This window comes from Gossypium raimondii, chromosome 8 (genome assembly GCF_025698545.1).
Source record: "Gossypium raimondii isolate GPD5lz chromosome 8, ASM2569854v1, whole genome shotgun sequence".
NCBI lineage: Eukaryota > Viridiplantae > Streptophyta > Magnoliopsida > Malvales > Malvaceae > Gossypium > Gossypium raimondii.
In genome coordinates this window covers 58,813,703-58,841,124 of record NC_068572.1, presented here as the reverse complement: position 1 = coordinate 58,841,124, position 27,422 = coordinate 58,813,703, and the positions used below count along the sequence as shown (strand labels likewise).

Genomic DNA, 27,422 nt, shown 5'->3' with positions numbered 1-27,422 from the left:
TAAATTTAGTGTTGAACTTTACATATTCTATCAATTTAATCTTGAATCTTAAAAGTTCAGAAAAATAAAAATAAATCCTTTTTAAAATTTTACTTTTTATGGTGAAAATCAAACAAAATGCCTTATTTTAGTTTTAGTGAAAACTATGAAAATAGTTTTTTTTTTTTTTCACATATTTTCATTTTTTTCAAAGATCATTTTAAAATTTTCAAATAAACACATTTTAAGATATAAATAAGGCAACTCACGATCTTACTAATACACCTTATTCTATGCACATCGTGTTACTTAGAACGCTCCTCCTCTTTTTATGTCTAGGACTTTAAAATATGATTGTTCGCATATTGATACCATTAAATTTAAAGAAAGTAGGTATGGGTGTATTGAAGAAGCCTAATGACAAGTATTAATAGTTTTACCCCCTTAATCTAATTTTTGTACAATATTTTTAATCATTGTCAATTTCCCATTTTTATGTGATAGCCCACCTGAGTTCTTGACTCTAACAACTAAGTCTTCTATTAATATTGCAAAGCTTAAGAACTGCTCCGCAAACTTCCTTCGAGAACTCACAATAAAAAAACAGATGATCCCTTGTCTCCTCAGCCCACTACACAATTTGCAGCAAGTGTTGATATTAAGCCTCATAGACCAAAGTCTCTTTTTGGTTGGTAACCTGTTCAGAATCGCCATCCAAGCAACAATAGAATGGTTCGATATATGTAGTGGATGCTAAAGAATTTCATGGCAAGGGATTTTACCTTCTTTCATTCTAATTTCGACTCGGTCCTTTTTCACAGGCAATTCACCATGACCTACCAGCAAGTATAAGCAAGAACTAGCTTCCTCTCGCAACTCCAAGATCATTCACCGTGACCTGCCACAACTATTGATCTTTTAAAATATAAGCTTGCATCCAAGCTATCCAAAGCCAGAGCCAAAGTGGCTTGGATCATCTAACATCATATTAGCACGGATCCATATCTTAAGATTCTTTAAACCAAGTCCCCCTTCGAATTTGGGCTTACAAATTTCTCCCCCTACTTGCCCTTACTCCCTTTGTCGCCCCATCTTTCCCTTTCCAAAAATAGCAGGCGTAAATCTGATTAATACGTTGGAGTATAACTTTTGACAAAATAAATTGCCTATACCAAAAATTTTGAACATGGAAGATTACCGATTGAACAAGCTACGCTCTACCTGCATCCAAGAAGAAATACAAGCAGAAATCTTCTCCAATAAAGGAAAACACCCTTATTGTTAATCTTCTCAAGTACGGTATAGGTAGCTTCCCTATCTGAAATCTAGTGACATGATAAATTGCATCCAACTCTTCTTGAGAAATACCAATAGCAAAAACCTCACTTTTGACGCTTTAAGTTGCAGCGTAGACAAAATGTAAAATTGGTCAATGACGCTTTTAATCCCCACAATTGAGCCTATAGTACCCTTAAAAAATATCAACAGATTGTCTCATTGACTACCACATCCAGCATTTTAAATAGCCCGTTCATTGTTAATATTCAACAATACAGGAGGTAGAAAGGAATTCTCTTTATGTTGTTAATCAAAACGAGTGGCATGTATTTAATATAAGAGAATCAACTAATGTTAACAAACTGTTAACAACTTACTAACTAACAATAACTAATAGTAGTTATTCCTAACATGCCCCATACTTATCAACTTTTCTTCCCGTCAAAAACTTCTTGATTCATGGCAACGACTAGAAGTTGCTCCCGAAACTTGGTGAACGTTGCTACTGATAATGGTTTTGTCAATATATCCGCAATTGGATCGGAACTAGGTACATGTCCTACTTGGAACTTCCTATCTGCAACCTTCTCTCTAACAAAGAACAAGTCCAATTCGACATGCTTAAACTTGGAGTGCATAACAGGATTTTCTGCTATCGCAATCGCAGTTGAGCTGTCACACCATATCAAAGCATTATTCTGAACTGGAACACATAACTCAGTCAATAAGGATAGGATCCACACCATTTCTGCAGTAACATGAGCGACACTTCTTTATTCTACTTCTGCTGTAGACCTAGAGACTACCTGCTGTTTTCTTGAACTCTAGGAAATTAGATTCCTTCCAAGAAACACACAGAAGCCAGAGGTTGACCTGCGATCATCAACATCAGACCCCCAACTAACATCGGAATATCCTTCAAGCACAAACTTTGAAGCTTGAGTGAATCTCAACCCATAGTTCAGTGTCCCTTGTAAATACCTCAATATTCCTTTTCACAGCTTTGAAATGCAAGTCCAAAGGTTTATGCATGAACTAGCAAACCTTGTTGATGGAGTAAGAAATGTCTGGTCTAGTGATTACCACGTACTATAAGGCGCCAAAAATGCTCCTGTAATGACGTTCATCTTCAACAGGACTGCGCCAAAGGTTTTGTGGAAGTCGATACCAGCTTCTTGCAGGTAACCCTTAACAACTAGCATGCCCTTGTATCACGCAATTGAACCATCCGCATGTCTCTTGATCTTAAAGATCCACTTGCAGCCAACAGCACGTCGACCTTCAGGTAAAGGTACAAGGTCTCAAGTATGACTTGCAAGCAAAGCACTGTATTCATCTTGTGCAGCTGTTGTCCAAGTTGTGCTTTGAAAGGCTTCGATTATAGTCATGGGTTCCTTCTCAACCAAAACAGAAGCAAAGAGTTTAGGCTTAAAAATGCCATTTTTAGAGCGAGTCTACATGAGGTGGACGTTCATGCTTGTAGGAGCTGTTGTATTACACTCAGTCTGATCACAAGAGGTGGGCACATCAGCTACAGCTGGGAAATCAGCGGAAGGACTGGAAGGAGGGTGAGCACTAGGAGATTGTACAGGGGAATGAACCACAAGAGAGGCTCTAGCTGGTCTTGTGACTGCCTGTGTGGAGGTGTGTGCAGAAGAAGCACAGACTGTGAATAAAAACCATCATGAAACGGATACTAAGTTTCATCAAATCGAACATGTCGAGATAGAAAAACTCGACCATCTTCAGCAAGGCATCTGTAACCTTTTCTATTAGGAGCACTGCTAGGAAACACACACCTTTGAGATCTAAATTGTAACTTATGCTGTTAAAATGGTCGTAGATCAGGAAAACAAGCACACCAAATACCCGTAGTAGACCATAGTTAGGTTTAAGCTTGTGAAGTACTTCATATGGACTAACGTGATGGAGAACAGGAATAGGCATTTGGTTGGTTAAGTAAACTGCACGTGCAAAAGTATAAAACCAAAATTTTAAGGGCATAGCAGACTAAGCTAAAAGAGACAAGCCCATATCAACTATTTGTCTGTGCTTTCTTTCAGTGATACCATTCTGCTCTGAGGTGTGGGGACATGTGACCCTGTGTTGTATACCAAGTTGAGAGAGCTCTTTTGATAAGACATGATATTCTCTCTCCCATCAGTCTGTAGCTTTTTAATAGAATGACCAAATTGTACTTTAACTAGCTGATGAAAATTTAAAAAATATTGAACCACCTCAAACTTGTTTTTGAGAAAATAAATCCAAGTGTATCTGCAATACATGTCGATAAAAGAAACGTAATAAGAGAAACCATTTGAAAGTATATGAGCTGGTCCCCATACATCAGATACCATAAGTTTAAAAGGGGAAGAGTACACTATATGTGAAGAAGAAAAAGAGAGCTTGTGAGCCTTGCCTAGCTGACAAGCTGTACATATTCGAGGCAAACTACTTTGTTTGAAAGGAATTTTACAAGACTTCAACACACGAGCTAAGGTGTTATGACAATGATGGCCAAGCCTGTTGTGCCATAAAGAAGAGGATGAAATCTAAGCACTGTTCAACCAAAGTGAGCTAGGTTTCAAGGCAGAACTGACAGTGGTGGGAGCAGATTCTGAAAATTGAAACATATATAAACCCTAATGCATGTGTCCCTCTAGCAGAATCATCCCTGTCTGGATGCCCTTTATAAAACACAGAAACGGGTGAAATTTAAAATAAACACCATTATCTTTAGCAAACTGACCCACAGACATTAGATTCTTGCAAACTGTAGGAACATGTAAAACATTCTGCAGACGCAAGAGTCTGGAGCCAGCCAAGAAAGTAGATGAACCTACATTAGCTATGAAGACAGACTCACCATTTCCCATAGTGACATGGCTTGTACCTATGTAGGGAGAAGTAGTCGTGAGATTGGACACGTCAGGTGTAACATGATTCGTTGCACTAGAATGAGGATACCATATCTGATCGGAGATGACGGAAATAAAAGCTTGGGGAGGTGGTGGATGAGAAAATGCGCCACAACAATGAGCCATGGATGAGCATTTAGTAGGAAAAGATGCAAAGGTAGTGTTATGAACCTGATGATAGTTGACTGAAGGGTTGTGGCTAATACCAGAGAAATTCTCATCAAACCTATGATAACAGGTTTGAACAAGATGGCAAATCTTCCCACATAACTGACACTATGGCCTAGAGTGGGACCAACCCCTCACAGTGCCTTGAGTTTTGCCACGAGACTAGCCTCGGCCTGACCCACGTTGTCCTTGCTTAGGAGTGCTATCTTGATGTTTAGTGACCAAATTTGCTTGCATAGGAACCTCTGCCATTAGAGCGAGTTGTCTTACCTCACAGTCAAGCAGCATGTCAGTGAGCAATTCCAAAGAGATTGGAGTTACAGAAGCAAGAACTCGAATAGACTCATACTCAGCAGAAAGTCCAGCCAAGATGACATTGATTTGTTCTTTCTCGGTGACCAAACTACCAACTGCTGTTAAGCTATCACTGAGATTCTTTATTTTGATCAAATATTCTTTGATGGTGAAGTTGGCATTCTTGATCGAGTACAAAGCATGACACATACTCAAAATTTTAATACTAGACGTGGTGCCAAACCTTCTTTCGATGGTGGTCCAGATGTCAAAACTTGTTTTAGCTGCTGTAAGGTAAACTAAAACTTCATCAGTAACAGTCGACAAAAGCCAAAAATTTATCCTGCTTCTTATGAACAAGAAAGGCGGGATTCTCAACAAGTTGACCATCAGTCCCTGCAAGAAAAGAATGAGGGATTGAAATCGTGCCCAGCACAAATCCTTCAAAACCATAGCCTTCAAGAATCAGCAAAAGTTAATGCTTCCATAACAGAAAATTATGCTCAGCAAGCTTGATTATATCATGTTTGGAAAAATAGTGAACTGTGGATGAACCATCACTGCCAAGGCCTTGCGAATGGACTACTTCGCTTGTATAGGAAGAGTGACGTGGTGCATCAGGTTTTGGTACTGCCTCCGTGGCCATGAATAGAGAAATGAGAGGAAAAAGAAAAAAATTTGTTATGTCAAACAGAATTTTTTACTCTTGATACCATGATAATATTCAACAATACAGGAGGTAGAAAGGAATTCTCTTCATGTTGTTAATCAAAACGAGTGGCATGTATTTAATACAAGAGAATCAACTAACTGAAACTGTTAACAACTTACTAACTAACAGTAACTAATAGTAGTTATTCCTAACATTCATGGCAATAATAATTAGGTAAGACGACAGTGCGCCTCTTGACTGATGCCTCTAGTGCCTTTGAAAATCCTACCAGACCATCATTTAGAAAGATAGAAAATATTGGAGTAGTAATGCCATGCTCTTATCCACCCTACAAAAAGATCTAGGTATCCCATGGCAGTCAAAACATCAAGCACAAAACCCCCAATTGAGTGTGTCAAAAGCTTTTTGCAGGTCCGCCTTCATTGCCCACCTAAGGGACAAGTTCTTCCTGTTATAACCTCTTACAATCTCCTAAGCTAACAAGGTATTATCAGTAATACACCTTTCTTGTATGACAGCGCTCTGATTAGCGGAAATCAAATTAGGGAGAAAAGAAGTGATGCTTTTAACAAGAATTCTAGTGACACACTTGTACACTACTGAAGAATAAGAGATTGGTCTAAAATCCTTAAACATGATTAAGATTTAGACACTTTAGAGACTAAGACAACAGTAGCAGCATTAAAAGCTGGAAGCATCCTCAAGCACTCAAAAAATAACTTAACTGCGTTAGAGAGATCATTACCAACTATATGCCATGCAAATTTAAAGAAATGTGAAGTGAAGCCATCAAGCCCTAGTACTTTTTTCTCACTACCTTCATCAAACATAGAGGCTTTAATTCCCTTGGTGAGATCAGGTTGCTCCCTCAGGTAAAAAAACCGATAACAAATCATGAAGTTCATCCAGAAGCCATTAACTACATTGCGTTATGTATTTTATAAATATTTCTTCAGTGGTGGCATGAGTTGGAGACTATTATTATTATAATGACTTAAAATTCATGAATTTAAATGTGTTTAAATGCGAAAAATCCTTTGAAAATTGACCTCCTTACACACTTTAGCTTTTGGCTAATATACATACAAAAGGCTGCTTCTTTTTTTAGTAAAATAAAGGAAAGAAACCCCTAAACAAATTAACTATAAACTACTCTCACAACACCAAAACAGGCCTTTAGCGGCGCTTTGACAAGCGCGGCAAAAAACGCCGCTATTGAATGCGTCGCTAACTTTTACGGCGTTTTTAGAAATAAACGCCGCTAAAGGTCATGACCTTTAGCGGCGCTTTTTCACAAACGCCGCTAAAGACCATTATCTTTAGCGGCGCTTTTCCCATAAACGCCGCTAAAAACTATGATCTTTAACGGCGCTTTTCCCATAAACGCCGCTAAAGACCATGACCTTTAGCGACGCTTCTTCCACAAATGCCGCAATAGATCATGACTTTTAGCAGCGCTTTTTTTGAAAAACGCCACTATAGAATAGGCCTTTAGCGGTGCTTTTCACACAAATGCCGCTAAAATATATCTTTTAAAAAAATAAATTTTTTTTCAAATAATATTTATTTCTATGATAAATATTATATTATGTTTTAAGGATAAATAAAATTATTATTTAAATTAAATTTTCTACGAAAATTTTAACTTTAAAACTAAATATAAATATAAAATTAATGAATTTTAATTTAAAATTTAAAATAATAAATTAATAACACAATTAAAATCCAAAAGTTAGAACACTTAAGTAAAAATAAAAATTTAGAATCAAAACTAAAATAAATAATACATATGCAAGGTAATAAAATATACAATACATTTACTTAATTAAGGAAATCTTGTAATGAACTCAAAGCAATGAGCCTTAGAGAAAAACTTTTGAGCATGACTTCGAATTTGAACTGCAAATTTGGTATCTACATGCTCTGCATGAAAATAAAAATAACTTAATCTGTTCAAACCATAGTAAACATGGCAAAGATAAGTAAATCGGTTCAACTTTTTTGGATTTGTTTTATAATGTTATAGTAAATTATTAACAAATACATCTAAAAAAAAAATTATCTCAATTTTTAAGATTGTTTATGGAATAAAAAATGTACACTCTTGATATATCTACTCACTTAAGTTAATATAGGTGGAAAGTATTCATCAATATAAATTTAAAATATTGAAACATATCATGCTTAAATTCCAATTAAACCCTTAAGCCTATATTCTTAAATCCCAATTACCATCAACAATTGCAGAATCTCCTAATTAGCTTCTTTGTAGAATATTTGAACATGATATTCCATAGTCAGAATACATACATCAACAGCTTAAATCAAAGTATTAGAACATATCATGCTTAAAGATAATAATTAGATTTATCTAAAATCAAACCCGATTTAACTAGTACTAAGTAAACCTATTTCAAGTTTTTTTTTTCTGGGCAGCCCAACAACATATAGATTCAATGATCAGATAATCTAAATTTATCTAATCAACAATTTTTTTTAAAATTAGTTAAAAGTTTAAAATCATGGTTAAAAACCCGATAAATAAACAGGTATGGCAAGAGAAACAAAGCAGGGACTTTTATAGTAACGCACCTATTAGCTGAATCAAAGAAGCAAAAACAGAAGAGAAAGCCGAAGTGAATCCTCAAAAGTTTGAAAATAATGAAGTCCCTTCAGTGCCAAGCTTCTTAGATTTTCTGATAGCTGCATGGCAGCTTTATAGTCTCTAGCACTTAGCAATTCCTCAATTTGATTCAACATAGAGGAGTAAGATGCAAGTGGCTTGAAAAATAGTGAATGTGATTGCTTTATTTCTAAGTTTGTCAAGGAAAATAGTTACAGAATGCCAATCCATAATCCAGTAACACCTTCCACATTTTAACACGGAATCAAACAGAATATCCAATAATTGAATAAAAAACATGTAGATAAGAAGTAATAAAAAACATGTAATCTAATTGGAATAGAAATAAACAAGGTATGATTGGAAGCAAAGAAGCGGTATCCAAAATTACTAGCAGAGGTATTTAATGTTCAAAAAAGAACAGTTTGATGAGTTCTTTTTTTTCACATTTTAAGCTTTTTTCTTTTCTTTTAGAACAATTTCATAATTTATAGAGAAATTTGCCTTCCACAGAATTTTAGTAGCGAAGTCTTCAAACTCGTGGGGATATGTAGCCCAAGTGCTGTGCGACAAAGCACCACAAAAGGAAAAAGCAAAAACAACATACAGTGGCCGAAAAACACAAATAACCACACAATGAATGATGACAGACTCTACTAAATTTAACTTGCAAAAATATGAACTTCAATTAAATTCTTTGCTTTTAAGAGATTAGTGTGTCGTTAAGCTAGTTATGAAGCTTGCTAAGGAATGTGATTTCGAGGAGATTAAGGTTAACAGTTCAGTAATTATTGATGCTGAGAAAGCTAAAGTCGCCATGTTGACAACAAAAAAGTTTGCAGAAGCTTCAATCATTCTTAGTTTCGTGCCTATAAATTTCGTATTTAATAAGGTGCCTTAAAAATTTTGCATTGATTATATATAATAATATTATAATTTTCCTCAAAATATATACAAATAATATTATTTGTGCATGTTATTTGATGAACAATGCAAAACAGATTTGTAACAGATGGATTCATAATTTAACAGGGGGGGAAAACAATAATCTAAAAATGAAATCAACAAAACCAAGAATTAATAAAGACATGGAAGAAGCTAGTTCACCTTAAAAACACCTTGGGGTGTTTGAGAAATGCTTTCTCCGTCTAATATAAAATAAAAAGAAAGATCAAAGCAGTTTCAACACATAAAAATAAGACAGATAAAAGGCAGAGAAAGAGGAATGTGGACCTGTTCTGCCATGGCTAAGAATTGAAAGGACTACCCGATACTCTGCAAAGACACAGCACAAAAACCCAGCAAGACAGATCAAATTTTAAAGCAAATTGCTGATGGTATGTCAAACTGAAGAATGACTAACTGATGCTTGTATTTCCTCCAGTGTTCGTCCTTTAGTCTCGAGCACCATTATTGCTAATAGGATGAAGTTTGCACAGCAAAAGGCTGAAACTATAAAGAATGTCCCTGAAACAATGCCAAAAGAAATGCAGTCATTTGTAAGATAAAAGACGCTTGAGAAATATTATGACAAAAATGAACAAGGCATGAATCACCTGTTGAGCTCCATTCACGTAGGAAGTTAAAGTAGTATGCAACAACCCAACCAATGAAACTGCCCATAAAATTACATATGCTTCCTGCTGAACCTTTTACATTTATTGGAAATAACTGTGACGCAAGCAATTATTGTTCAATATGTTGTTGGAATAGATGAACGAAAAACGAAACAAAGGCAAAACAATTTGTGGACCTCTGATAATAACAGCAAAGGTATTCCTGCGCCAACTATGGTAGATCCCGTGTACACCGATTTATATTTATTTATAAATATACCGATTATATTTATTTATAAGGCAAACAGAAACGAGCTAAAAGGAAAATTATATTTATTTATACCGATTTAAACTTATAGACTATAATATTTTGATTTGCATACAGATAAGCATCCATAGTGCAGTTCAGATTCGACTAAATTGAAAAAAGTTCAAGAAATTTCAGACCCTAAAAAGTGAAAGTAAGAAGGAAAAAAAAGATAGATGAGTACTTGAAACGATTCTTCTTTATTTTTCATCTTTTGTACTTGAAATATTCAGAGTCACGTAGCAAGCAATCTTCTCATTACGCCTGATTCCAAAAGATCTCACAGTGTACCTAGCTGCAAAATCAGAAGAGGTTTAGCGGCAAAATCAAGCGATTAGGAGAAGGAAAACAAGATGACTCTTTAGCTTCAAAAACAAAAACACCGGAATTGTTTTGATTTTCGAGATTTTGACGAAAAGATAAAGATGGAATAATCGTCGGTCGGGAAATCTTTCGGAAAAATTTGGATTTTCCTGAAAAATACACCGACTGGATAAACAAGAGAAAAACAAAGACGGTGGTTGAGAAGAAGAGGAGCTTAAAGTAGCAAAAGTAGGGAACGATGATGATGATGAAGGCGTGGTGGCGGATAGAAACACCTAAAGGGTGTTTTGAGGATACAAATTTTAGGGGGGAAAATTAGGGGTTTTAGGGGGGAATTTAGAGAAAAAAAGGCGCAATTTTTTTTAAAGTAAAACGATTTTGTGGCGTTTTTATAAAAAACGCCGCTATTACTAACATTTTACTTTTTTATTATTTTATTTTAAATAAAATGATACCGTTTTGCTCTGCTAAAAATTTTAACTATTTTTTATTTATCACTTTTTTTAAATCTAATATTTAGATATATAAAATGGTTTAGATTAAATATTTTAAATATAAAAGCATTAATTGATTATATAAAATTTCATTTAATATATATAAAGTTTACTTATCATCTCTTAAATAATTTAAACTATAATCATAATTTTAATATATTAAAATTAATATTATCTCTTTTACAATTATATAATAAATTATTTAATATATAAATTAAAAAACTAATTAATCTAAACCCTAAATCCTAAATCTTTAACCTTTATCCCTAAACCCTAAATCATAAAACATAAACCCTAAATCATAAACCCTAAACTTTAAACCCCAACTCTTAAACCGCAAATCATAAACAATAATCCCTAAACCCATAATCCCTAAACTATAATGATAATTAATTCAATATTTTAAAATTAATACTATCTCTTTTATGATTATATAAGATATTTTTAATATATAAATATCAAACACGTCATAGACACTTAAAACTTTGAGATAGTTATACTATTTTTTATTTCACTTATAGGAACCTCATATACTCAAGCACTGCAAGTCTTTTGTGAATTAACCAATGCTTATGAAGATCTACTACTTACGGTTATCAATGCCAGCTGGAATCACAAATATTAACAAGAATCAGACATAGATAGCAAAATTATTTAATATGTAAATTAAAAAACATTCAGTAATGTACCCAAAAAACTTAAAAAAAAATTTTGCGGCGCTTTTTCAAAAACGCCGCTAAAGCCCTGAGCATTAGCGGCGCTTTTTAAAAAACGCCGCTAAAGACCCGAGCATTAGCGGCGCTTTTCAAAAAACGCCGCTAAAGACCAGAGCATTAGCGGCGCTTCTTCAAAAACGCCGCTAAAGACCAGAGCATTAGCAGCGTTTCTTCAAAAACGCCACTAAAGCCCGCAGCATTAGCGGCGCTTCCTAAAAAACGCCGCTAAAGACCAGAGCATTAGCGGCGCTTCTTAAAAAACGCCGCTAACACCCCGAAAACTCAAAAAACAACATCGTTGTGCTTAGGTTTTTTGCGGCGCTTTTTGGAAAGCGCCGCTAATGCTCATTTTTAGCGGCGTTTTCCTAAAAACGCCGCTAATACTGGATCTTTAGCAGCGTTTTCCTAAAAACGCCGCTAATACTAAATCTTTAGCGGCGTTTTTTCTAAAGCGCCGCTAATACTTGATTTTTAGCGGCGTTTTTTATCCAAACGCCACTAAAAACGCCGCTAAAAGCCTGTTTTGGTGTAGTGTCTCCGGAAAGCAACACCTACCTCATTATAAAATAAATAAATACATAAATTACAAAAGGCTTTTTTATCACCATTTCCATTAAACTCAACCAAGCAAAGACAGGACAGACTAAGGCTTAAATTCTAGGAAATTTATTTAGGATTTACTACAAGCCAGTATTACTTATTCTTTTTCTTTTTTTGAAAGCTTATAGTTGTAAACCCTGTAATAATATTAATACATTCCCCGAGATAACCGATGGCAGATCATGCAGCAGCCATGACAGCGACAAACTATTTCTACTTGTAAACACTGCAACTCAAGTTCAGATCAGGCCTCCACCATTGATGAAGCTCATGAGCAGAAATCATATCTTGGCAAGGATAGAGATTCACTGCCAGATTTGCCGAAGGAAGCAAATGAAGTGGTTCCGAAGTGTCAATACCCTTTATTCCCACTGCATTCATTGCCATATTCCCTAGTGAATGCTGGCTTGTTAGCCTTGCAAGACCCCCAGCTCCAATGTCTTCAAGCTTTTTCTTATGCTTGAAGTGACCAATATATTCAGAACATATGGGGTCTAAATGATTCACAAACAGACATGGAATCCACCCAGATATTGCAGCAAAAGATGAATCTTGAATACCATTTGAATTGTTATGATTATCACTTGCAGCAGCTGCAAATGCAATGCCAGCTTTGATTAAAGTGCCAGCAAATCGAAGTCCATGCCTCACTTTCTTATTTTTTATTCTCTCAATAGGGGGAGATACATATGGCGGATTAAACAAAAATGCTTCCAAGAAATTCCCTCTTTTCGCCATGTTTTTTCCAGCAAGCATTGCCATGGCTGCACCTAGGGAATGACCGGTTAACCACACCTTTGAAGACCCAACCACTGACACCAAATCTAGAACAGCTTTAATGGCGGTCCTAAAACGACCAGTATGATGAAGTCCGTTTCGAATTATATCGATATCCAACTTAAGATCTCTTGCAAACGATTCTAACTTGATTAAGGTACCTCGAAAGGCGATTACGTACCGAGGGGTTCGATCCATCGAACGATGATACGAATAAGCTGAAGGTTTATATTCGAAAATGGCACCGAAGATGCTTTTATCATTGTCATCAATGAGTGCATTAACCACTTTGAAGTTGAAAAACTCCCACCATGGTGGCGCAACACATTGAGAGCCTCCGCGTCTGGCTTGTCGATCTTCTTCAAGCATGTAAACACCTTCAACCAAGCTGGCTGATACAGACCTTCGATGGTGGGCGTTGTTCCAGTCGATATTGCTAAGGTATTTGGGTCCGCAACGGTTGAAGTATTCACTTCCAGAGGCCATTATAACACTGCACATTAAAGGAAAAACATATGTGGGTGATTATATATGGGATTTTGAAATGATTTTGATGGTTTTTTTTTTTTTTTTTGCTCTTCTGTGAATACTATCAATCAAATTACTAAATGATTTTGATGGAAGGTTTTTTTTTTAAAAAAACATCTATATTTTACTAATTAATAATATGGCATTATCAACAGAAACAAATCAATCAATAATATAAGAATATTAGTGTATGGTATCAAGTCAAAGAATAATTAAAGCTCTTTTTTTTTCACATGATTTTGGGTTTCCCCCAAAGAATATAAACAAAAAATAAAAAAGCAAAGGAAGTGATAATAAAGAGTGAAAGAAAAGAGAGTACCAAAATGATGGGATGAATAGGGAGGTGAAGCTTTGCCACTCACTTTGAGCTTAAGACACCACCAATTTATAGATGGAACATAATTCCTATCTCCCCAAATCAAACCATAGGAATATGAACAAATCCAAAGCTAAGAAAGAATAAGAATAAGAAAAAATAAATAAATGCAACTATAATTTTTTATTTCTTATTACCTAACATCAAATTGAGTTCTATTGTATATTAATACGCAATCAATCCCAGCTAAGTTAATAGTCAATCACTGGTAATGAATTTATTAAATACACTTTTTTTTCATAAACAAAAAATAATTGAAATATGTATTTATCAATTTGGCACCAACTCAGTCAAGAAAATTACTAAATTATCATTACTGATGGGCATCGAAACCACCAAAAATAATTCCTATAAAAATAATTCTAAATAGTAGTAAAGAGTGTTAGTAGGGTCGAGTCCACAGGGATTGGATATTATAATCAACTTCCGCGTTTAACTTGTGATCAGAATTTTTGTGTGTCGAAAGTCGTGGCAAAAGTCATGTCCACGACTCCAAATGGACCTATAAAGAAAATAAACAAATAAATCAGGGGAGTTTGGAATGTTTAGAAACTAAGTAATTGAAACAACTTAAATAATTAATTAATTAAATTAGAAATCAAGTTGGAAATTAAATTCAGATTTTGTAATCAAAGATTAAGAATCAATCCTCGAAAATTGATCTTCTCCTTCAAATGATAAGCTGGTTATAGCGGTTAAATTCTTTCTCTCGTAGCTGGTCCCGGTACGACCTTCAAACCAACCCTTACCGATTATCTAACCGAGATACATGTGTTCCTGATTCAAGATTTCGGCAGCCTTGCGCTCTGAATAACCCAACTTGAATTAACAACCTCAACCGTTTGGGTTGTTTAAACCCGATCACTTCTTCCTTGATTTGTTCTCGGAGATCCGAATACAGCATGACCTACTCGTTTCTCCAACTATATGGAAATTGAGAAGGAAAAGTACTTGGAAAACAATTAGACTAACTTTTGAAAGAACAAAGGAATGGAAATGGAACAGCAGAATACTCACGCTCAAATTGAAAGAAAAAAAAAAGGAAAATAATTCTATTCAATTTCATATTGAAATCAAAATGTAGAATTAGGTGATAATCTTCTTAAGAACATTAAGACCTATTTATATACATAGAATTTACTAATTTTAGCCTTAACTAATTTAACATAAAATTAATTAATTAAATAAAATAAGATTTTTTTTTTGGTTTTTATAAAGTCAAAAAATTTGATGAGTCCTTAGTTTTTTCCATATTTTTTATTTGGCCCCATTTCAATGATTGTGTTTCAATTTGGTTATTTTTAGCTTGTTTTTTACTTTTAGCATTCCAATTGCATCCCTGACAAGAGTGAAACATAAAAAAAAAACTAATTCAGCAGGGATCAATTCCAAAATAAACCAAATTAGACACAAAATGTCATCCAAATTAACACTTACCTGGAGAATGAGCTGCGGTGACTTAGTCCCCTTAACTCAAGTTGAAAAGGCAAAAGCTTGCTCCCGAACTAACCGCTACAGCTTAGGTAACGAAGTGCAACACTACCAAGGGCGAAGAAGGGGGGTTGGCATGGGCCCCAGCCTCCTCCTAAAAAGTAAAATTACTATTTAGGCCCTTAAATTTTTAAAAAATTTTAAATTAGTAAAAGTAAAATTTCACTTTAACCCTCCTAAAATTATAAAAATTATATTTAATCTTTTACAAATTATAAAGATATAAACTATAAAAAATTACAATTTCATCCGGTCCCCTAAAAAATTATTTTCGCTTCGCCCTTGCCCACTACTGCAAATATGGTCAAAAGCAAGATCCAGGTCAGTGGACAGAACAGCAACAGCAATGGGACTCACAAGGTGAAAGATCAAGCAAAACAGTAAAAAGAGATGACAAAAACCGCTCCGACAAAAATCACCGAGCAGAGCAACTAACATCACTGTTCATTCATGAAAATCTCCAGGATCTTAACTAACTCTCCAAGCAGGGAAATGGTCTTGAAGTTTCAGTAGTGCCCATATGGAAGTCCTGAAAGAAAAGTAGCCCGTTTCATTTTCTGCAGTGATGAGTTGGTTTCTCTTAGTGGGTTTGGGTTGATGTGAAATGTACATGTTGTATAAGTTATATTGTCACAATTCTTGTCATATATATGGAAGAGTTAATGACCCTAATGTTAATGAAATGCCTTGTTTTCATCTGATATATTCTTTTGGATTGACTCCAATTCCCTTTTAATTTTCATGCTAGGTTTTCTTTAACCATAACAATCTCTCATAAAGTATAAAAACAGGAAAATTTTCCCTCGAAAACCAGTTGATTGTCGCAATATCAACATGGGTGCTTTTGGTTCACTTTGACTATAAATTCACTTTTCGAATTAAGATTATCCGAAATTGTTATCTATTTAATTGAAAATTAAGTGATTATGGCCGGTAAACTCACATAATTGTTATCTATTTAATTGAAAATTAAGTGAAAATTGATATATTTGTATGTATGTACGTACATAGTATAATAGGATAAGACACTAAAGATTGTTGTTAGTTGTCGCTCCCTCCAAAAAGAAAAAGAAACAATGGCACCTTCGGCTCTGCCCAGTTTTTCTTCTTCATTTCTGTTTCCTCTCAAAACCCAGAAATCCTTTAAACCCCCAAAACCTCTAACCATAATTTGCAGTTCACAAGAACCCAAAAAACCCTCCAAAAACCCACAAAGACCCACTTCAAGGAACAGGAAAAGAACACCATATGGGACTTCTAGGAGGTCAATTCTCAAGAAAACCTTCACTCAGGAGCAGGTCAAGTTCACTGCTGGTGTTTCAGCTGACCCTCAGGTGGGGATTATTGGTGGAGGAATGGCTGGTCTTCTTTGTGCTTTGAGCTTGGAGAAAAGAGGTGTTAAGTCCACTGTTTTTGACACGGTTGGTTCCTTTGGTTACCTTTCGTGCTGCTTTAATTTGGGTTATTGTTGTTCTTTAGGGTGTTTTGATCAATGAATTAAAAAATGTTTCTTTTCTTGTAATAATGTTTTTCTTTTCCCTACATGAGTATATGACAATTGGATTTTTTTTTTTTTGAATAAAAACACTGCATTTAATTTATAGAAAGAAATTCATTTTGTTAGTATGTTTTAGAACTCATGCATAAATTTAACTTTGGAGTTGCTCAATTAATCTCTGTGATGAATAGTTGTCTCTAAATTTCTTGTCATATGACAGAAGAAGAGAAGGCTTCTTTTTGTTTGTGTATTCATTGCACTCAAATATTCTTCTTCTGTTAAGAGAAACTCCAGTCTTCAATGAAATTAAATTGTGAATTTGGCATGCCTAAGCTAATATAATCCAACCCTTTCATGTGATTTTCCGGTACCGTTCTTCTTTTTAATGCTCAATAGTTTAGTTATGGGAGGACAAGTTTAGAAGTTCAACCATTTGCATTAACATTGCATAATGTAGTTTGGATAATTGCAAGTGATGTGGTTTCTTGTTGTCTTTTGCCGTAAAAGGGAATGCATGGTTTGGGAGGAAGAATGGGAACTAGAGTCATTGATCCTCAACAACTTATATTTGACCATGCTGCTCAGTTTTTTACTGTCAGTGATTCTCGGTTTTCCAAGCTAGTTGATTATTGGTTGGAGAAAGGCTTGGTTCGAGAATGGCAAGGTTTAGTTGGTCAGCTTGAATTAGGTGGCCGGTTTATTCCTCTTCCTTCATCACCACCAAGGTTTATAGGTGTCAATGGGATGCGCCCTTTAGCCGACTCATTGCTTTCTGAGGTGATCACCTTCATTTTCGTTCTTGCTGCTTATTCTGATCTTTTTAAAGCTTTATTATTAGTCGAATGGAAAGGTTATACTTTGTGAAACAAATAAATTACTAATTGTCTAGAGTGGTGCCTTTCATTATTGGACCCTATTGTCTCAAGTGCTTAATTGGGTTGACATTTTAACAGTGGTTATATCTGAGTAAGTTTGATGCTTGGTGCAGACTTCTATGGTCAATGTAGTGAGACCTTGTTGGATAAGTAAGCTCGAGCCATTTAACGGGATGTGGCACTTGAGCGAGAATGGAAAACCTCGTGGAGAATTTGATGCAATTGTTATTGCTCATAATGGTAATATTGTGCCTCAACAGTTATGTCTTTTTCTTCTGTCCCATTTTTTTCAATTCAAATTTGCTCAGGAGTGTTATGTTGCGATTTTTATGGTAAGAGGGTTATGATTTAATTTTATGCATGCACTGAATGAGCTGTGAATGTCGTTTTACTATTGTTGTTACAGTCAAGATCTAGATAGGGCTGACCATGCAGATAAACCTCTAGATAATAAGTAACGATCTCACGTTATGACATATTTAGGTATTTGTTTGGGGGCAAATCAAGGTATGCTTGGTTAGAAGCAAGCTATTTTGGTAGGAATAAAAAAGTGTATGCATACAAAAGGATGGCTTAAAAGCTAAATAAGCCAACCATTTAGGTTATAGGACAGTACTCAAGATCTTGCCACTGATATTCGGGTAAGAAGGATGAAGGGTATGATTCTTTATCATAACATTTTTTTTTTTGCTGCATAATTTGTATGATCTTTTTAAACATACATGCAATTCAATGATTGCTAGACATTTTCGGACATGGTACAGGGACATGACCCTCAAAATACATTTTCGAACATACCTGTTTTTGACTCATACCCGTATCCAACAATCACACCCAAGTCCGTGTGACATGGCTTCTTGTATTTCACAGGAAAATGTGCAAATCGCTTGCTTGCTTCATCTGGATTACCTCTAATTGCTAGACAAATGAAGGTATATTGTTCTTGTTATTGGATATATTCTCATTTTTGCTGGAGCCATATGTTCTCAACTTTTTTTTTTTTTTTTTTAGAGGCTAGATTTGAGTTCAATATGGGCACTTCTTGCAGCATTCGAGCATCACCTTCCTATGGGAGATGGTAACGTGACATTTCAAGGAGCTTTTGTTAAGGGAGTTGATTCCGTATCTTGGATGGCAAACAATTCACTGAAGCTTTTGGGTTCTCAGGGTAATGGTCCTCACTGTTGGACTTTTTTCAGCACCGCAGCCTATGGAAAACAAAACAAGGTTCCTCAGGTTAGTTTTGGACCGATGAAAAGCTTTGTGATTCTCGTGGACTATCCCGCTTTATGTTGAACCTTGGTGATATTACTGTTATATTGTGTTTGAAACTATAGTAGTTTGGGGGGTTTTGTCAGATATGTATAAGTTTTCCGAATTGCATTACCAGGAAAATATACCAAGTCAAACAGCGGAAAAGGTGAAAACAAGCATGCTTGAGGGTGTTGAAGCGGCACTTGGACTACCAAAAGGATCACTTCCGAGACCTATTTACAGTAGAGTTCAGCTATGGTAACATACTCTGTCTGAACTTGTGCATAAATTATTGTTTTTTCAATTATGATTGATATAACCTGCTTGGATTCCAGAATTGCCTGTTGTTAATGATCAAATAAAGAAGGGCTAACATGCTTGAAATATTAGTTAGTATTTGAAACAGAGATTTGCCTTGCAATTTTTTGAATTAATTTCTCCCACTGGTCTGAGGACATGCAGGGGTGCGGCTCTTCCGACCAACACTCCAGGTATCCCATGTATTTTCGATCCTCATGGAAGGGCCGGTATCTGCGGCGATTGGTTATTGGGATCGAATTTAGAGTCGGCTGCTTTAAGTGGCATGGCTCTTGCCAATCATGTAAGTGCCAATTGTGATGTTTGTTTATTTCTGTTTTTTGATAGCAAACTCAAAAAAGCTTTCATCTAACCTAAGTTCTGATTCGGGTTATACCAGACTGCACTAGCTGAGGCTATCTGACCAAAACAAATATGTTGCTTAAAAGTGCATATATATAGATGTAACATCTATTTGTATGTCTATAAATATATTTATTTATTTTTCCTTGCTGTTTGGTTTCCTTCATGAATCCTTTGCTTTTGACATAGAGATTAATGAAGAAATGTTGTGGATTTAATGATGTAGATTGCAGACTATTTACAAAGTGATGGAGCATGTCCTGAAGAGTTTGCTGTTGGCTTAGAGAAGGAATTCGAGGCAATTGAAGGACATGATATTGGACAATTTGCACTTGCTGGGGTTGAATCATCCTTAAAACAACACAATGAAATGTCAGCATTTCAACTTGCCACTTAAAATCTCAATCTTCAACCTTCAAAGATTCCTGCAACAGTCCCACAGTATGATTTTCTCTTTCCCTAGGAAGATTTTGCAAATAGTGAGATTCAAATCTAGACCTTCTGGACGACCGTATGAACCAAGTGAACTGAACTACATGTTCTTGCTCTTGGCGGCTGACATTCCTTACCAATGGCTCTGATGCAATCCGTCAGCTATAAATCGAATATCAAGGTTCGCCAAGCTCCAATCATCATTTAACCAGTAATGTTAGCCAGTTAAATTACTAAATTTTGGCTCTGATCTCATGCAATCCGTTATTAATTGTGTAAACAAGAGTGCAATACAAATTATAATATTACGTTCTCAGTTGGAAGCAGCATAGTTATTTGGCACTGCTCATGTTCCATTATTTTATTTAACATTGTAGTTTCCATTATACAGATTCTCAAGCATACATACATCCAAAGCTTACAAATAAGAAGAAAAAAAAGGAAGAAATACAGGTAACACATATTTCAAAGTTAAAAAAGTTCATAACTCCTATAGAAGACCCCATTCCTTTGCCCTAGTCTAGTTCTATGGGTCAGGCTAAATTATGTAGGTATCTCAAATCCAGACCTATTAAGAATTCACTTTCTAAAGGTAGTTGCAAGAGCCAACTGAAATAGTTACAGACTGATTGGTGAAATTTTTTCTGGGGTTTTAGAAGTGAAAGAAGAAAATGATAGAGGTAATGGAATTATCATGTATGGGCAGATTGTGTAGAGAGAAACCCTGAATGATTATGGTCTCCTTCATATGTAACAATCAGCATTGAAGGGTCTTCTAAGCATCTCTCCACATGCTTCCTTGCTGGGCAACCTCTCACACTGCTACACTTATAATATCCCCTGCATCAAATTTCACCAATCCATTCACAAACAGCCAACATTAATGACAGAGATCCATATACAATTGGAAATGAAATAAATCGATAAACATGAATGATTATCTAAAAAAATAAAGAAAACTGAAACTAGTAAAAAAGTGGTATGGGAATTATTACCTAGGGTGTGGAGAACCCTTAATAGGCTTTTGCCCATATTTCCTCCATGAATATTGATCAGGAGGAATATCTGCAACTTTGTTACTAATTGCAGGCACTTTTACTGTCCTTTTAATCCTCAGTTTCCTAGAAAAAACAAGTTTTGTATTTGAAGTTTTGTGTTCATATCCAAATATAAATAGGATATTTGAGATTAAAACTTACCTCCTCTTTGAACAATGGCATTTAGTAGAAGAAGTTCCACATTTGAAATTGCCATCTTCTCCCCTAAATGTACACCTTCTTGATTGATGTGAGAGTTGACCAAAGTTGCGTGGTATATCAATTAAATGGAAAGAATTCCCATCTAAACTATTCACACTACCATGATCCATGCTCAGTGATGAAAGAAATGACATGGTTGGTGATGATGATCCATCAAATTTAAGGTTCATCCCACTGTTACTCTTTGAAAACACCATATCAGCTGCCTGGTTTTTCATTTGCTGAAACTGCACCCTATGTTGATGATGATGATGATGATGATGATGATGAACTAGTGATGAATTCATCATTTGAAATGAAGGGTTTTGATTCTTTTGATCAAACAAGTTTTGTGTCAGCTGGAGTTGGTGTTGAGCTCTAAAATCAACTTCAATGGAAGTCCTTTTATCTAATAGGTTAGGATGAGGGTAAACTTGAAGGAGTTTCGGTGATAAAGTAGTTGTGCAATTGGGAGTCTCAAGGAATATATTTTCAGGCAAATTTGATGTAATTTTCTTAAACTTTCTTCTTTTTCTTCCATTGCTGCTAAGAAGAGAAACAACTTTTTTGAACTTAAACACTGCTTCATCAGTTTCAATCATTAAGTTGCTAAACTGGATTTGGTCTTTTGATAAAGATAAGTGACTAAGAACTTTATTACAGCTTTCAATGGCTGCCTTGTTAGCTTCTTCAACCCCCTCCATGTCCATTCCAACCTCAAAAAATGAAAACAAAAAAACCCTTAAAACCCAGATGAATACAACATTTGAATGACAACAAAACTCATTTGCAGACCATTACAACCCCAAAAATCAGAACTTTGTTTATGCTCTTTGGTTCACAAAATTAAAAGGGTTGAGGCTTTTCAAAAGATTTAAAAACCAAAACTTGAACGCAAGGTATGACACAAAATTGAAAACTTTTGAAATAAAAGTGGACATGATTGAAATTTAAAACAAGACAAAAGAAATTCGGCCATTTTCAATGATAAAGAAAGAACAAGAGAAAACTGGGTTTGAAATGAAACACAAATTGAAGTGTTGAAAACAACTTGAAAAAGTCATTATCGGATTTATTTTATTATTAAAACTGTTTTAAAATTTTAATACAAATAAATGAATCTTTTAGGACTTCAATAAAAATAGTTTTCTTAGACCCAAATAAAATCACATGATTGTAAAACCAAATAAATTCTTCGATTCAATAGATTAAAATATAAAATTAAATTGAAAAATTAGAGAAACAGATAAAGAAAAAGCTAAAAATCGAAAATGAGAGAAATTTTATTTTTAACAAAGCTTGAGTTTTTATTTTATTTATTTTTCTTTCATTGTTATCCTAACATTTTCTTTATTTATAAACTTGTATTGAATGATGTTACCTATGAAAAGATGATATGAAACAAGAACACCATGTCATCTCGTATTTCTTTTCTAATAGTTTTATATTACATCAGTATTTTCATTCTAAAAGAATTAAATTAAAATTAAAATCTTGAAATTTAAGATATAATTACTATGCGTTTCATACTCTCTTTTTCTTTTTTGTTACTTGAATTATTGAATTATTTCCATTAAAAAACTATGCAAAGGTGTGAAAGAAGACTTTTTTGCACTGTATTATTTCAATGACTTGACTAGAATCATTTAAAACAAAAACAAATCCCTTCCTTTTTTTAACTAAAAATATTTAGAGAAGAAATTGGAAACAAATTATAAAAGAACTCTAGTCTTTTACTCTTTGTCAAAGATACCCATGTGGGTCCAAAAAATCATTCTTTTGAAAATTAAATATTGTTATATCCCTATGTTAGATATTTCTTTTTACGTGGCCAACCACCTCATGCCATTTATAGTTTCATTTATGAAAAGAGTATTATCGGATGCCACTAAAATCAATATCTCATTAATGTTATTAGTTTTCTCAAGTTCACTGGTCTTGAAAGTTGGATATTATGTGAGACAATTATGAATCGAGGGATCCATTTCAAGTCCTTATTCATTTATAAATACCTGATCTTTTAAGAGGAGAAAATAAGAAAATATATAGTCTACTCAAATAAGATTCTAGTCCATTATTTCTAGTGGCTCTTTACACCATTTACGATATGAATCACTCTCATCACTGATGTTTTCTGTACCTCATGCAATCTGAACCACTATCATTATATTATACTACATTTGATATAACTTAATTGTTATAATAATTGTCGTCGTTTGTAGGAATTGGATGAGAAGTTATGGCTCAATTAACACAAAACATCCCAAAAGTACGAGTTAATAAGGTCAATTACAAGTAGAGAACTGTCGAAACAAATATTACAACCAATATGATGAAGGCAATTACTATCAATACAATTACAATTAAGGACAATACTATTAGCAACAAGCAGGAGTAGAATACCATTATTATTTTAGTTACAACTAGTATGATCATCTTGGTTACCAAAGGGACTATTATTAGCAACCTTAACAAAAGCAACCACCTGATGAGTATTATGAAAGTTACCCCAATCAACCAAATCCTGGTGGAGCCAACCAACAATTACAACACCAAGGGATAGAGAATCCTACCATGTAGATATGGTAAATGCAGCACTAATACAAAAGGAATATGTGCTTGCATCGACAACTGGGTGAGGGAATTATCCCACCAAAACAAGGAGAGATGTGGGGCATGGTCCAGAAGAGGTGGGCGGGTCTCCCTCTTCAACAACAATTAGAGGCTTTAAGAAGAGAAATGAAATTGCTGAAGGTATTGACAGCATCAGGGAATTGAGGATCCAAGGGACTATATGCATCAATTTAACAATTATATGAGGATTATGGGAGCCTCTAATTCCCGTTAAGAGTGAATTTGGATGGGCGATACGTTTACCTGCAGTTAGTATAAATAGCAATGGTGGTAATATCATATATTATAACGATACTGCAGCGTGAGATAAAAAATAAGCTAAACACACAACACCCCACCGCCCATTCCTAAATAGAATAATTGATATATTTAAATTACCAAAATAATTGATATATTTTAATTAAGCTCACTAGTTATTATTTTGAATAATTTACTTTGCATTATTTACGTAAAGTAAAATATTATACGACAAAAATGCTTTAAGTATAATTTTAATTTTTAGTATTATTAAAAAATTGATCTATTTATTCAAAAAGAAAATTATTGATCTAGATTATATCAATTTTTATATGTTTTAAATACTTTAATTATGATTTGAATTTTTTATTATATTTGAATTGTTAAATAAATTAATATATTTTAATTAGGTTCAATAATTCAAAAAAATAAAATATATAATTAAAATAATTAAAATATATTAATTAGAAATTAAATAAAACTTACATACGTAAACATTTAAAATTAGATTTTAGTTAGAAAAGAACCTTAAAAATAGAGAAAAAAAGTGCTTTGTTTGATAAACACTTGGATATATAAAACACTAATCCAAATAAAATGATTTTTTTTTTTGCACTAAAAGTCAATGGTGGAAGACAGGCACAATAGTTTTCATTAAAAACTTATTTCTTTTAAATAAAATATTATATACACCTTTTAGAAGAAATTTTAAAGTATTTCTTTAAATTATATAAAAGTAGACAATATTTTTATTAAAAATTTAAAATAATTTATTATTTTTAGTTAAAACGTAAAAGTAAAAAAAATAAACTATTTTCTTTTTGTATAATTACAGATGTCTTTATCCATCTTATAGTCTAAAATTAGTTCTATTTAAACTTAAGTAATATTAATCGAAATATTTAAAATGGAAGTCGACTTCCAATTTTTCATATCATATAAATTAATGTAAAGAATATTTTATGTTGACAGGTTCACTTCCAAAATGCCACCATTGAAACTTTAGTATAATTAATATTATATATATGTTAGCATATAGATGTGGATTGTGATTAGGATCATGTTTATTGTTTCCTTGTAGTTTATTTATTTATTTATTATATTCTTGTTTTAGATGTATGTTTAAGCCTTTAAGGTTCTTTTAACTGAAGAATAAAAATAAAAATCTTTTTGTGGCATCAAATAGATAAGGATTCCAATCTCATTATTTCTTCAAAATGTAAATATTCACAAGGAAAATGAAAATAAATAGTCAAAATATTGGAACCCTAAACACAAAATTATATTTAAATGTACTGTGCTTATATTAATTAAATTTTTAAAGATAAAAATGTTGATATGGCATAAAATTATTAGAAAAGGGATACGAGATGACTGAGTATTCTGTTTCGTAAAATTATATAATTGCTTGTTGACTTAAACCTATACTATATAAAACTCTTGATTGAATAAATGTCAAGATTTAATCGGACACTAACTCAATTAGAAGACAATTATCAACCTCCTCTATTTGTGTAATCTAAAATTTTTATTGACAATGTACCAAATAATATTCCATTGAATCATTTATGTAATACCTAAACTATTCATAATCTCTAATTTATAAAGTGGATTATATTATAAGGTTAAACGTATTCAAAAATTTTAAATTATCGCAATAATAACAATATGTTGACTAATATAATAAAAAAAGGAAAAAATATATAGACATGACAGAGATCTACCCCATTAGCATGAGGTGACCCCATCAATTCCTCAAAAATTTTAATATGTTCTAATGATATCCCCACTAGGCAAAAGATCAAAGGGGACATAAACCCACTCTTTTTCACTCATTATATGTATAATAATATAAAATGAGAAAATATCTATTAATTAAAATTATAGTTTTACAATTTTGTAAGATTCAATCGTGTAATTTATTAATGTATCTTGTATTTGTTATTACGTTATGGATTTAAGGTAAATTATATAAATGATGATTCAATTATAGTCATATTCTTATTTTGGTCGTTTATTGTTAAATTGATAATAAAAATAACGATGTGGTTTTTTTATTTCGTATAATAACAATTAGTCATCAATATTTCAATAAATTTAACCCTTCACATTTATAAATTCTATCAAATTAATACTCAAACTTCTTTTAAAAAGAAAACGAAAAATTAATTTATTTTTTCAGGTTTTAAAGACACCCAAATGTCAATATGCATACTAATACTAATACAGTACAGTAACAATATGCATGTTTTCCTTTATGGAAAAACAGAATGATTACATTAATATAACAAATTCCAACTGAATATATTCGACCAGATGCAGTCATCTTGGCGATACGATCAGTTTCTATATTCTTTTTTCTAGAGATATGTTCAAACTCCCATTGACCAATTTTCACCAGGAGCTGTTAAATACGTCTGATAAGTGCGAAAGAAGGGATTCCTGAATAGCCCGAAGAGCCTCTAGACTATCCGTCCGAATCAACACTCTATCGTATTGTCAACTCTGTAAAATCATCAAACTATCTAAAATACCCCATAATTCAGCATTAACTCAAACACCAATGATCTACCCCTGTGATGACCTCTCAACACCCCATAATTTGTTGACAAAATGAACCTATAATTCAATATGAAGGATTCTCTAGGCTTATAATTATAGGTTAACATGCATTTTTTCTTCTTTCTAATTTTTATATACTGATTTATTGTTTGGAATCTCAAGTTTCCAAATAATTCCAATCATCAAAAAAGCTTCCTCTCCCATACATTCATCATTTCATATGTGTTCCAAAACGATTTATTTTATTATTTTTATTTTTGAGTTTGATCACAGAATTGAAGATATTATATTTTATGCTAATTTTTATAATTAAATTTATATAAAATATTTAATTACTAAGTAACAAGTAGTGATGGAAGAAACTTTGTTTTGAATTATATTTATAGTATTTTATACATGATGAATGAATTATAATATGTTATCTATTAAAAATTAATAATTATATTCGTTGATATTGGATATCAACTTTGTGAGAGTAGAAAGGAGATAACGGTAGCAATAAGAAAATCGATTCATCTATACCAAGTGAAATATCGAAGTAAAATAAAGAGAAGAAAGGAGGAGAAGAGAGAGCAAAGGGGGGAAAAGAAGATTGTGGGCTTTTATAAGCATAGGGTTGTTGAAGGGAGGCAAATATCCCTTTTATTAACCAATTACGCCACATCACTCACAAGTTTAGGATAAGGTTCCTTGTCGTGTACTGCTCTGACATACTCTTTGTTGAGGTAGTACAAAGTTGTTAAACTTCAGTGGTCCTTAAATGATCCCCTCTTGAGGAAAGCATACTCACTAATAACTAGGGGTGTTCATAGTTTGGTTAAAATTGAATTAACCGACCGAATCGATCTAATTTGGTTAATCGGTTAGTGGTCGAATTTAGTTCAGCCGGAGATCAGTTAATGATTTTTTGAAATTTCAGTTATCAGTTCA

The 27,422-nt window shown here is 33.6% G+C and overlaps 4 protein-coding genes across 16 annotated transcripts; 1 reads left to right on the top strand and 3 right to left on the bottom strand.

Moving 5' to 3' along the window:
• Positions 1 to 7,056: 7,056 nt before the first annotated feature.
• Positions 7,057 to 10,442, bottom strand: LOC105792599 (sugar transporter ERD6-like 16). 13 transcript variants are annotated; one of them, XR_008198783.1, is made up of 6 exons: positions 9,490 to 10,442; positions 9,297 to 9,400; positions 9,167 to 9,208; positions 9,041 to 9,081; positions 7,903 to 8,123; positions 7,057 to 7,233 (listed from the first exon to the last, which is right to left on the bottom strand). XR_008198783.1 is itself a non-coding variant. In XM_052635016.1 (3 exons), exons 1-3 carry the CDS (start codon positions 10,005 to 10,007, stop codon positions 9,276 to 9,278), a joined length of 267 nt encoding a protein of 88 aa, XP_052490976.1. In that variant the 5' UTR covers positions 10,008 to 10,438; the 3' UTR covers positions 9,041 to 9,275. The 13 variants fall into 13 exon arrangements, 1 of the variants encoding a protein (XP_052490976.1); XR_008198778.1 differs by having other exon boundaries at positions 7,903 to 8,177; positions 9,490 to 10,441; XR_008198775.1 differs by having other exon boundaries at positions 7,903 to 9,081; positions 9,490 to 10,441.
• A 1,471-nt stretch (positions 10,443 to 11,913) lies between these two features.
• On the bottom strand, positions 11,914 to 13,651 carry LOC105792590 (GDSL esterase/lipase At4g10955-like). Its single transcript, XM_052635013.1, has 2 exons — positions 13,555 to 13,651; positions 11,914 to 13,200 (listed from the first exon to the last, which is right to left on the bottom strand). The coding sequence occupies exon 2, from the start codon at positions 13,191 to 13,193 to the stop codon at positions 12,144 to 12,146; it is 1,050 nt and encodes a 349-aa protein (XP_052490973.1). The 5' UTR covers positions 13,194 to 13,200; positions 13,555 to 13,651; the 3' UTR covers positions 11,914 to 12,143.
• A 2,480-nt stretch (positions 13,652 to 16,131) lies between these two features.
• On the top strand, positions 16,132 to 20,163 carry LOC105792588 (uncharacterized). Its single transcript, XM_012621228.2, has 8 exons — positions 16,132 to 16,523; positions 17,108 to 17,377; positions 17,589 to 17,715; positions 18,346 to 18,407; positions 18,487 to 18,711; positions 18,866 to 18,987; positions 19,192 to 19,330; positions 19,616 to 20,163. The coding sequence occupies exons 1-8, from the start codon at positions 16,179 to 16,181 to the stop codon at positions 19,784 to 19,786; spliced, it is 1,461 nt and encodes a 486-aa protein (XP_012476682.1). The 5' UTR covers positions 16,132 to 16,178; the 3' UTR covers positions 19,787 to 20,163.
• LOC105792593 (probable WRKY transcription factor 74) lies at positions 20,139 to 22,079 on the bottom strand. Its single transcript, XM_012621237.2, has 3 exons — positions 21,021 to 22,079; positions 20,817 to 20,942; positions 20,139 to 20,661 (listed from the first exon to the last, which is right to left on the bottom strand). The coding sequence occupies exons 1-3, from the start codon at positions 21,767 to 21,769 to the stop codon at positions 20,514 to 20,516; spliced, it is 1,023 nt and encodes a 340-aa protein (XP_012476691.2). The 5' UTR covers positions 21,770 to 22,079; the 3' UTR covers positions 20,139 to 20,513.
• Positions 22,080 to 27,422: the final 5,343 nt, after the last annotated feature.

Excerpts from the sequence above, each read along its gene's own strand:
- LOC105792590 (XM_052635013.1), bottom strand. The coding sequence starts at position 13,193 with ATGGCCTCTGGAAGTGAATACTTCAACCGTTGCGGACCCAAATACCTT.
- LOC105792593 (XM_012621237.2), bottom strand. The coding sequence starts at position 21,769 with ATGGACATGGAGGGGGTTGAAGAAGCTAACAAGGCAGCCATTGAAAGC. Across the intron at positions 20,943-21,020 it reads TGCCATTGTTCAAAGAGGAG|GAAACTGAGGATTAAAAGGA; the intron begins GTAAGTTTTAAT and ends TGTTTTTTCTAG. Across the intron at positions 20,662-20,816 it reads AAGGGTTCTCCACACCCTAG|GGGATATTATAAGTGTAGCA; the intron begins GTAATAATTCCC and ends AATTTGATGCAG.
- LOC105792588 (XM_012621228.2), top strand. The coding sequence starts at position 16,179 with ATGGCACCTTCGGCTCTGCCCAGTTTTTCTTCTTCATTTCTGTTTCCT. Across the intron at positions 16,524-17,107 it reads AGTCCACTGTTTTTGACACG|GGAATGCATGGTTTGGGAGG; the intron begins GTTGGTTCCTTT and ends TTGCCGTAAAAG. Across the intron at positions 17,378-17,588 it reads CCGACTCATTGCTTTCTGAG|ACTTCTATGGTCAATGTAGT; the intron begins GTGATCACCTTC and ends TGCTTGGTGCAG.
- LOC105792599 (XM_052635016.1), bottom strand. The coding sequence starts at position 10,007 with ATGAAAAATAAAGAAGAATCGTTTCAA. Across the intron at positions 9,605-9,980 it reads ATAAAGAAGAATCGTTTCAA|TTATTTCCAATAAATGTAAA; the intron begins GTACTCATCTAT and ends CTTGCGTCACAG. Across the intron at positions 9,401-9,489 it reads ACGTGAATGGAGCTCAACAG|GGACATTCTTTATAGTTTCA; the intron begins GTGATTCATGCC and ends GCATTGTTTCAG.